General features: G+C 36.2%; 2 protein-coding genes across 3 annotated transcripts; one reads left to right on the forward strand and one right to left on the reverse strand.

Annotated features, from left to right (window-relative positions):
* Positions 1-394: 394 nt before the first annotated feature.
* Positions 395-4,334, forward strand: LOC136224933 (proteasome subunit alpha type-5). 2 transcript variants are annotated; one of them, XR_010686692.1, is made up of 9 exons: positions 395-530; positions 662-743; positions 1,213-1,293; positions 1,706-1,819; positions 1,904-2,005; positions 2,469-2,527; positions 3,529-3,706; positions 3,844-3,909; positions 4,013-4,036. XR_010686692.1 is itself a non-coding variant. In XM_066013360.1 (9 exons), exons 1-9 carry the CDS (start codon positions 517-519, stop codon positions 4,103-4,105), a joined length of 714 nt encoding a protein of 237 aa, XP_065869432.1. In that variant the 5' UTR covers positions 395-516; the 3' UTR covers positions 4,106-4,334. The 2 variants fall into 2 exon arrangements, 1 of the variants encoding a protein (XP_065869432.1); XM_066013360.1 differs by having other exon boundaries at positions 3,529-3,631; positions 4,013-4,334.
* A 2,395-nt stretch (positions 4,335-6,729) lies between these two features.
* LOC136223189 (alanine aminotransferase 2-like) lies at positions 6,730-11,041 on the reverse strand. The gene is made up of 15 exons (XM_066011069.1): positions 10,635-11,041; positions 9,951-10,001; positions 9,804-9,854; positions 9,594-9,659; positions 9,446-9,507; positions 9,188-9,266; positions 8,988-9,092; positions 8,759-8,869; positions 8,459-8,596; positions 8,300-8,374; positions 8,096-8,216; positions 7,842-7,996; positions 7,596-7,670; positions 7,227-7,430; positions 6,730-7,030 (listed from the first exon to the last, which is right to left on the reverse strand). The coding sequence occupies exons 1-15, from the start codon at positions 10,818-10,820 to the stop codon at positions 6,914-6,916; spliced, it is 1,596 nt and encodes a 531-aa protein (XP_065867141.1). The 5' UTR covers positions 10,821-11,041; the 3' UTR covers positions 6,730-6,913.
* Between the last annotated feature and the right edge of the window lie 345 nt (positions 11,042-11,386).

Below are 11,386 nucleotides of genomic sequence, written 5' to 3' on the forward strand. Positions count from 1 at the left end.
CATGCTTGACGAACAACTGCTTCACAGTGAGACTCCCTTAGCCAAGCATTCTCGAAACGGAACCTATTGATCATAGGACATCGTAGCCACATCTTACTCTCTAAAAGGATAGCCGAGTGATCCGATGAAATAGTAATAAGATTCCGAGTTCTAGATTCTGTAAATAATTCTTTCCATTTTGAGTTGACAAGTGCACCAGAGTTTCCTCAATCCATCTATGAGTTATTCAGTAAACCATTTTCACTGATTATGAGTTATTTCAGCAAACCATTTTCGTTAAAGGCTCATTAGAGTACACATGGGCGTAATTAATAAAAGAGCCCATATCTGTTCTATAGATCGAGCCCAAAGCCCGTTATAAGAAACTTTACGTTTCGGTACCTGTCTTGTTAAACAAGTAGCGACTATACTATAGCAAATAGAAAAAGCACAAGAAAACCCGGAAGAAACAGACCCTACTCTCCCTTCAACCTTCTCTTCTCTCTGCAAGGATCTGCCATTTAGATCGAATCAAACATGTTTCTCACAAGGTAAACCCTCTCCCGCCTAATGCTGCCATAGCATTTTAATTCCGCTGTGTTTCCTTTTCAATTCATTTTTTATTGCTTTGTTAGAATTTTTTCAAGTTTTGATTTGTCCGTTTATGTCTGTGCTTCTCAAGGACTGAATATGATAGAGGAGTCAACACTTTCTCCCCAGAAGGAAGATTGTTTCAGGTTGAATATGCCATCGAAGCAATTAAGGTAATCTAAACCCACCAAAAACCTTTTCTTCGTTTGGTTTATTATATGGTTTTCGCTATCCAGAAGAGATGTTTAAATTAGTTTCCATGTGGTTTTAGCTGTTTACCTGGGGGTTTTTTAAGCTGGGATTTGAATGTTTCGTCCTTTTGATCGCATTAGCGTAATTTTGACTTCCAAGTGTTGGGCGTTCTTACTAGCGATTAGTTATGTATTTAGACATCTCGATTGTACTTGATAATTCATGGTTGTTCTATTATAAATTGTTGTTTATGTTGGTATAAATGCCAGTTCACTCATCCTTTCCTGCAAAAGTAATTCATCCTTAGATCTCTTGATGAAATAAATCAAGTTTTTGTACTTCTTTTTTGCTTTAGTATGTAAGACTGTAAAACATGTATGAATTGCTGGACTGGATATTGGACGTTTGATTTACTTGGTTACTAATAACTTGTATTTATTGTAATTGCAGCTAGGTTCAACTGCAATTGGGTTAAAGACAAAAGAAGGTGTTGTCCTTGCTGTTGAGAAGCGTATCACTTCCCCACTGCTGGTATGTCTCATTGTTTAGTTTCTCTTTATTCATATGAGTTAAATGTTTTTGGATATTTTAGTTTGATAAACCTGCAATCCAGTCAATTTGAGGAAAGAGTCCTGTGTTTCATTTAATGAGTGAAATTTGACATTACATGCATCAAAATGAGGTTCATGTGATATGTCGATATGACTAGTAGAGGACCTACTCTCTGAATAAAGTGAAAAACTCCATAAATGCTGGTCAAATTGCAATTTCCATGTTGCAGGTCTTTATTTGCTTTAATGTTCAAACATAATAGCTGATTCAGTGTCGATGTAGAACTTTACTTTACCACCTTGTAATATTGAACATGGAAATTTTTATGAGCACAGTGATTGTGAATTATTACAACTAGTCCAGCCAATTTGTATGTTTAATTACTTTTCAGGAGCCCAGCAGTGTGGAGAAAGTTATGGAAATTGATGACCATATTGGATGTGCTATGAGTGGTTTAATTGCAGATGCTCGAACACTTGTTGAACATGCTCGTGTTGAAACTCAGGTATTGTTTCCATAATTTCTTTTGTCATGCCTTGTAGAAATTTTGGGATGTCTCCACTGCTAATTCTGTTAATTAATTTTTCAGAACCATAGATTCTCTTACGGTGAGCCCATGACTGTGGAGTCTACAACACAAGCACTGTGTGATCTGGCTCTACGATTTGGTGAAGGTGATGAAGAATCAATGGTAAGCTGTTCACTCCTCACACTTGAAAACAAATGTATATCTTTCTTGTTCCATTTTTGTAAGAATTTCAGCTTCCAGACCCATTGCTGGATTGATGCTTTCTAGTCTTTTGCGTCCATTGTAGGGATATTGTGGAACTGTTCCCAATATGTAGCAAAAACTTTTTTTTTTTATAATTTCATAAATATTAGAAACCTTTAGTCATCATTATGATAAAGTTGGTTGCAATTGTGGTCATCTTCAATTTTCACATAAAGCATTATATCTTGTTTGCTTTCCATCATTTAGAAATAGTAGTAATAATAAAAAGAGCTAGTTTCTATACTTGGTCCTTTGCTATGTAAGCAAAAAAAATAAAAAAATCATAACAGTTGATAATGCTGTACACTGCTAAACTCCAGATATATTACGACTCATACTTCTGTTATATGCTTTCCTTCATGGTATCTTTATCTTTTTGCAGTCTCGGCCATTTGGAGTTTCTCTTCTCATTGCTGGTCACGATGAGCATGGTCCTAGCCTGTGAGTACTAAAGTCTCTCTATGTTATGTGCAATGTTAATTCCAATCCCTCTTTCTTCTCTCTCTGTGTGCATGTGTTTGCACTTGTGCATTTGTAATTTCTTGAATGTAGTTATATGATCTTCGAATGTTGCTTTTGGAAATTCAGTTGATGTGTCTATCTCAACCAAAAACTTACGCTTTTTCTAATTCTCAAAGAACTCTGTTATGATTGACACTGGAACAGTTAGTGTCAATCCATAAGAGTGTCCTTTCCTTTGTTTACCTTGTCACTTTAAAATCGTTTCTTCAAATTTTTTTCTTTTTCAATTATGATTTTCATTTTTTGTCTGCATGATCTTTTAGAAAGAACTAGAAGAAAAAAGTAGAGAAGCGTTCAAATATGAAAGAAATTATGAGATTGATAAATGAGGTTTCTTTAACGTTTTCACCATTTAAGTTTGCTGGATATGTTTGCCACCTATGGCATTGCTAACTCTTTTGCACTTCAAAAATACCTTCAGTATCTGATTGAGATGTTTCACTACCAAAAAGCTTGAATATACTGAAATTCTTCAAGGCTTCAGTGGTTTAATTAGAACTATTGTGTACTAGAAGCTCTAACATAGCTCACATCGAAACATTCATGAAAAAGCGAGGAGATTTTGCTTCCTTTACACGTTAAGGTGGTTGAATAATTCAAAGTTGCGAAAGAGTATCAATTCTAGTGTATGGTCAATGGTGTCAATTTTATTTTAGAAAGATAGATGTATAGTTCATTGTGAATTCATAGGAAATTAATAATGGCGTGTACACTAACATGGAGGAGTTGCCTTCAGTAACCTTAGGATTTTTGTATTCCATTTCAACTGTAATTTGTAGTTGTAATAATCAGTGAATCACACAGTGGAAATATATTATGAAGATCTTTTTCTTTTTGATGATACTTTATCTTTTCTTGTCCCACTGTTACTTCTGGAAGTATGTTTCCTCGATTTATGGCCTAAAATGCTGTATATGCAGTTATTATACAGATCCATCTGGGACATTTTGGCAATGCAATGCAAAGGCAATCGGTTCAGGTTCAGAAGGTGCAGATAGCTCCCTGCAAGAGCAATATAACAAGGTATTTCTCCATTCCGCTCTCAAATCTCCTCTTCTTTCCAGATGTAGTCAGTTGTGCTGTATACCGTAGCTCAAGGTATTTCTCCATTCCGCTCTCAAATCTCCTCTTCTTTCCAGATGTAGTCAGTTGTGCTGTATACCGTAGCTTACTGTGTGCGAACCATCAAGATATTATGCTTTATCTCATTTGTGTCACTTGCTAATTCTTTGCAGGACATCACTCTTCTAGAGGCTGAGACAATTGCACTTTCCATTTTGAAACAAGTTATGGAAGAGAAGGTAAAGGCTTGAAGTTGCTCATCATATTTTCAAACATTTTGAACATTAAAAAATGGTGCGAAATGCTATTGTTGCCAGCTAAATTTGTAATGTGGGATTTCAGGTGACACCTAACAATGTCGACATCGCGAGGGTAGCTCCGACATATCATTTGTATACCCCTGCAGAGGTGGAGACTGTCATTAGCCGCCTATGAGAAGAAAATGGTATCAACGAAAATTTCATATGTATTTCCCAATTGTTGGTATTGTCATTCGAGTGAGGATAGCAGAAGATTGGACTCATAGAATGTTTTTGGTTTTGTTGAATTGGTACTTAAATTGTGCTCTTTAATTGTCAATTCTGTAACTTCAACTCCTCCGAATGAAACACCAACCCCTTTGGACTTTTTGTTGAGTTAGAATTAAAGTACCACTAGTTTTCTCTGTTTGGTTCAAAGTTTGTAGAAGCTGTTGCATCTTTGAATTAATAGGCCTACATGTGCATTTACAAAAGGGTATCAGCTGGGAATAACACTGCCAATCACTGTTTCAAACCCAGCTCAGAATTCAACATATTTCATTTTCCAAGACTAGTAATATCATTCCTGCGTTAATGGAGATTATAGCAGAGGTGCCTGGGAATATAAACTGCCTAATTACAAACGTTTACTTAGGGCAGTAAATGAGCTGAGCCGCTCATCAGTGTCTCAATGCCGTAAATGAGCCGAGTCGCTCATGAGTGGCTTGATGTTCGGCTTGATAAAAGTTTGATTGTGTTTGATTTGATTTATAAACGAGCGGAGCTTGAGCATGTGGAAACTTGGTTCGAAAGCTCGCGAGCATATTCACAAGCTTGCTTATAATGTTCATGAACAGACTTGTGATCGAACTCTGATTATCTCAGTTGCGTTCACATGGACCCTAATGATCACGTAAATTTGGTCATTCAGCGTTAGATCTAGGCGGATTAAATATAAGTTTTGGGATGTTTTGAATCTCCACCTTAGGATTTTAATCCGCCTAGATCTAAGTGAATGACCAAATTTACGTGGTCATTAGGGTCCATGTGATGCAACTGCTGATCATCTATTTACTAAAAGTATTTCTTGGGTGATGGAGGGATTAACTTAGGATTTTGTTAATGTTTTGTATTAAACATCTCAACTTGATATTATTTCATGGGAAAATTACAAAACTAGGTCAAATGGGAGGTCCATTTACATATTTAATCCATTTACTCAACCTACTACATATTTAGACTGATTGTGTGACTTTCTCATAATACCCTCAATATTTACGTGCGTCTCCCTTCCTCATGTCTGACTTCGCAGATTCGATATTATGTGAAGCCTACGAAGCTAATGTTTAGGTTTACTTGATGAATTTAATTAGCATATGCGAAGCTAATGTTTGGTTTACTTGATGAATTTAATTAGCATATGCGAAGCCTGCGAAGCTAATGTTTGGTTTGCTTAGCATATGCGAAGCCTGGATGTGTTTTGAAGCTAATTCGCGAAGTGGTATATAACAAAAAATGTCAAACAACAACGGATTCTAACATTAAAATCATAACATTATCAAAATTTACAACAAGATTGCCACAATAAACTTCTAACAAATCACTTCATTATACATAGGCTCCTATTCAATACCGATGGACGGATGTTTCTCACAGTACAGAACAAGATTGCCACAATAAACTCCTAATAAATCACTTCATTATACATAGACTCCTATTCACCACCGATGGATGGATGTCTCACGATACATAGGCTACTATTCACCACAGGGATGGATGTGTCCCATGGTGTAAGCTCTTATTCACGACCGATGGTTGGAAGTCCAGGCGTTTTTGAATGGATGTCTCTCATGGCACCTTAACACGCCGGCTTCCAGGAATGAATATTATGTATTCAACCACCTTCAGAAAAATTTAATCGTGTTAGTCAGGAAAAATGAAGATTTGGCTTCGCGAAACGATGATTCGCTAAGTATGCGAATATAAATGTGCAAGGAAGATGGTGATTTTACTTAGCGAAACAATAATTTCGCGACGACGTCTGCGAGGAGGAATGTGACGCTCTGACTTCGCGAAACGATGATTTCGCGGAGTCTGCGAGAGAAATTTATCGAATTAGCTCGCAAACTTCGTGTAATCATCGTTTCGCGAAGTTAAATCGATAAATTTCTCTCCGAAGACTTCGCGAAAACCGCATATGCTAAGTGGATTGGTCCGAAAAAACACAAAAAAAAAAAAAACAGTATATACCTACATTTTTCGACGAACGCAATATGATAAATTGGGAAAAACGATGAAAATAACGTAAAATCACCATTTCTTCGAACGAGTTTTCTAGGATTAGGAAGCTGCCACCGTTTGAGTAAATGGGTTAAATATGTAAATAGGCCATTCCTAAGACTCGAACCCGTGACCTCTTGGTCACACGACAACAACGTTTACCGTTGCGTCAAGGCTCGCCCTCCATTTCTTTTCAAATAATATTAGAACAAAATTGACTCTTTTATCCCTCAAGAAATTTGTCACTTTGTTGATGATTTAAGCTATCTTTTCAAATAATATTAGAACAAAATTGACTCTTTTATCCCTCAAGAAATTTGTCACTTTGTTGATGATTTAAGCCCAAATTAGCTTGTGGCATATAAAATCATATTAAATAAAGCTTATCTGACAAAAACATTGTCAAACGACTAACTAAATTACGGTAACAACATGTACTACTTAGTAAATATATTAAGGTTTAGGGATTTTTGTTGAAATTTTAGAACAATTCTATAATAAAATGAAAACTGACCCAATTTTATGGTAAATTAACAAATATTTCTTTCAACCTCAGCATATGATTATATAACCACTGAAATGGCTAAAAACAAAAAGAGTTTCTTTTGAGCTAAGATTAAAAAAAAGAACCGAGTCCCATATGTCTATTTTTGTATCTGTGAAATGTTCACTAAATCTTATTCTGCAACTTTCTTATATATGCTGAGAAGGGCAGCAGCAAAACTCAGTCACGGAACTCGTCCATGAAACTTTTGTGGAACTCTGTGAGCCGCGAAACAATGGCCGGAATCTTATCCTCTTGTGGCAGTATGGTGCACCTGAAATGCCATGTGCCCGGAACCTTTTCACATGCCATCACCAACACAAAAGAATCAGTCCAAATTCCAAAAGAAAAGGAATCAATGCTTCAATCTTAAGACAACATCATTTGTTATCCAAAAAAAAAAGACAACATCATTCAATCTTAATGCAAAATCCAGTACAAGAAACCCGCATTGAAAACCAATGTACGAGGAAGAAAGAAATAAGATGTTCACCTGTCTGAAGCCAGAACCAGGAACCACAACAACTCCAGTTGCATTGAGGAGACGCTGACAATAGAAGGCATCGGGGGCTTTCTTGGCAGCCTCGGCAGCTTTAATTGCTTTTTCAGGAAGTTGGATACAGGGGAAGAGATACATTGCGCCCTCTGCCTTGTTGCATGTTACACCCTCCAAATTTTTCAGCGCATCTTCCAATGTCTGCCATTAAATAATAAGAATTGTCAATACCAGGATTTGAAAATCGGAACAGGAACCGTTTTTGTTTACTATATAATGCCAAGTTGCAATAAATGATGCCAAGTTGAGACCAATGGATCCACAACTTTGCCAACGTCTCAACAAATTCGAATCGACCGTACTGACCTTTGCACGCCTTGCAAGTGATGACAAAATTCCATCTTTCTCAGCTGAATATGAATCAAAGGATTCATCTCCAACCTACACAGACACGTCTATTTCATTAGAAGCAATATCAAAATGCTAAAACAGTTAAAGATCTTCTGAGTCATATTTATATACTGATATCACAGCAAATCAAGCTTAATAAATTCAAGAATAGTCCTCAATCAAAACTTGATTAAAAAATAAATTTTGAAGAAGAATGACAACCTTCGGTGGACTCATAATGAGACTAGCAAGAATTTGACCGGATATATTGGAACAAAGATTCACCGATGCCATTTTATAGATTTGCTCCCTTACTTCAGGAGAAAACCCAGTGACTTCCATGTAACCTCCTCTCTTTCCACATTCTCCATAGTACCCTGCAAAGATTCAACAAAAAGACAACCGAACTCAATCCCAATATTCCAAAATTTCAGATTTCTCTCATCAATAACTCGTATGTATCCATTTTATTTTACCTTTGGAGACGGACTGAAAAGATACTAGAGGTAGATCATCTTCACCATACCCCATAGACCGAGAGACCTTTTTGAACGAGTGAAACTTCTTCTCGGGAACGTAAACATTTTCTTGATAAACCTGTATGAAATTTGTATATCATTATACTTCAAGCCAGATCTATTTTAGTAAAACGTCAAGAAAAAAACCTAACATCCACATACCTCATCTGCCAGAAGAACAAGACCTTCTTGCTTGCAGAACTCCACAATTTCTCGCTGGTTGTCCTCAGCAAGAACCTGCATTTTTTTTAACGAAGATAATGAGTAATTAACTAAATCTTATCTTAGAGACATTAAGGCCAAACTTTTCTTATTACATACCTGCCCAGTCGGATTGCCTGGATTAATGACAACTAATGCCCTCACAGTAATACCCTTCGACTTGGCATCTTCCAATTGCTTCTTAAGCTCAGAAGTTTCTAATCCCCATCCGGCTGCTTCATCAAGATAGTATGGAACCTGCAGAAACACCCAAATTCTACTTCAAACTGCTAATCCAAATTCCAGAAGTCATTTGAGAGGAGCGCGGAATGTCTATTTCCTACTTCTCTATTAGGTAAATACAATTTTCGTTCGAGCAATAAAATTTATCAAGTTTGTGCATAATGTTGTTCGACATACCAGAGTGCCACCATGGAGAGCAATTGAAGCAGAGTACAACGGGTACTGAGGGATGGGACAAAGTATTCCGTCTTCTTCTGATCTTATAAGTAACTGCATCATCATATGGACCTGGCAATAGAAATTTGCAAATCAGTTATTGACATGATCTGGACATGAATATGCTTTATCGTGTACAGGTATGCATTTGCAAAGTTTCAGAGAATAAATATGTGAAATTGATTGTTACCGCTGGACTGGCACCATCTGTCAAGAAAATATCATTTGCATTGGCAGGAAAACCATCACGAGCTTCAATTCCAGCAGCAATTGTATCACGTAATCCCTTGATACCCTGAGAAAAATAAGAATATCTTGTATTATCACAATGAATCCTTGAACTTCCATGTAAATCTCAAAGTTCATTGAGGTGGAGGGTATGATTATAACCTGACTGTGACTGTAAGCACCGGTTGCCCTTCCAGGAATTTGATCAAGAATCTGCCAGGCTCGCTCTATGGCATCAGCACTGTAACAAGAAGTCGCGTCAATTTCATAAGTAAATCTAAAACATTGCCTGAGAAGTTAGCAAGGGATGAAACAATAGAAAAACGTTTACGAATCAAGGTGAAGTGTACTTTTTGTTCAATTGAAGACAAAACAAGCCAACAGAGACTAGATTGATCAAATTCATTAAAAATAGAATACCTGAACAATCCCTGTGTTTCACTTTTGTCCAAAATTGAAGGATGGTCACATAATGCAAGTACCTAAAGAAGAAATAACCATCGATGAGAAGTGGACAGCTCAAAAACAGAACCTAGTGTTTTCTATTAAGAGGCTCCACCACACTAACCTCCCGAAAAAATGTTATTGGCTGCTGGTTAAGAGATTGAGGATTCCCAATATTACAGTAAATTATCTGTTAAGTCATAACAGAAGAATCAGTATCAATGTATCTAAGAAGCAAAGCATTTCAGACAATTTCCACTTGAATAAAAACTGAATCTATATAGTTTCCTCATCAAACTCAATCAACATTAATAACCCTGAAAAAGAAACATACCTCATCAAATGGATGAGAACCCGGATTAGACTTCAAATCTTCTTGTAAATTCTGCACATAAATATAGATATTGCAGTAATTAATCACACATACGTACAGAAGAACATTGATCTTATACAACAGAAAACAGCTGGAAATAAGCATTACCTGTGCAAGGGTCACAATCTCTCCCCGGACAGCATATTCACATTGTAAAACCTGTAATTACAACACCAAGTGGTTCACTAATTGGAATACAAAGTCGATCGAAAAAGGCAGCCAACAATCAACTTGATTGAGTAATCATAAAGTAAGGATCAGAAATATTCTTCAATGATCAATCATTGACATTAAAAAAAAGATCAAAGGTTAAACTTCAAAACAGTTGATGCAAAATTACGAAATCCCTTTGCAGGATTAATACTTTCTGTTCCTTATATACTTAAGAAAAAGGCATAAAGGGATTTTAATAATGGCATAGACTAAAATGAACTTTTGTAGTTTCTAATTGGCATTTTATCAAACATGATGTGGTCTTTAAACTAATCATTCATGAAAAGGTATCTTTCTTTTTTCTCAAGGTAGAGATCATCTATCTTTAATCTCAAGCAGATCTTGTCGGATATAAAATCCAGTAGCACTCAACACAAGTGCATTATCATACAGTTGAATTGCTAATTGAAGAAAGCAAATAAAAAATCAAGCAAACCCAATATCATAAATGAATTTACCCAGAGAATAAGCTGAATCATTAAACTAGACTAACCCAGATGCAAAAAAAAAAAACGCCCAAATTCAACAATCAAACAGTGAAAATCCACAAAACGCAAAGAAAAAAAAGCAACCAATCACCTTAGGATTAATGGTAGCAAGAGAAACAGGAGGAGCCATGGGGGAAGGAGGAGGAGGAGAGGAAGACAAGAAACGCGAAAGGGAAGAGGAAAAAGGACAGAGCAAGGATTGATCTTGATAGCGGTGGTGATAAAGATGTGAACGGGTGACGAGGCTTTTAGCTCTACCAATCACGAATCTCCGCATTCTCTATAAATACCCGCAGATTTTGAGAGAGAATGCACAAAAGAAAGGATGAGATGGAAATAGAAGATTTTGACGTTGATTTGTCAGATGTTTGAAATCAAACAAAAATTAAAACTACTGTAAAAAATAAAAGAAGGTGCTTTTCTCGAAACCGACTTTGATCTGATGATTTGAATTGAATTGTATTCTCTGGTCCACTTGGCTTTCTTCGATGCTCTCTGATTCCTGTTTAAGGCCGCTCTTGTTTACTGCCCATAGATTGATTTCAAGCTTTTTTATTTTTTCAACCGACCGTTAAGTTCTATTTCAATTCTAACACGGAGTAAAAGTGTTCGAATCGGATTTAGTTGTTTTAGGATCAGTTTGGTATTATTTATGGCTAATAAATTCCGGAAAAGGGTTAATTTGTAAAAATATTTTAACCCAGTACGTTTAAAATTGTGTAATTTTACTTCTAACGTTGAGCCAATAGTAATTTTATCCTTACCATTGATAATTGGGCCAATTTGAGACACTATTATAATATATATATATATATTTGTTCCTTATTCTTATTTTGAACCTAC

The sequence above is a fragment of the Euphorbia lathyris genome, chromosome 3 (assembly GCF_963576675.1).
Source record: "Euphorbia lathyris chromosome 3, ddEupLath1.1, whole genome shotgun sequence".
In the NCBI taxonomy this organism is placed as follows: Eukaryota; Viridiplantae; Streptophyta; class Magnoliopsida; order Malpighiales; family Euphorbiaceae; genus Euphorbia; species Euphorbia lathyris.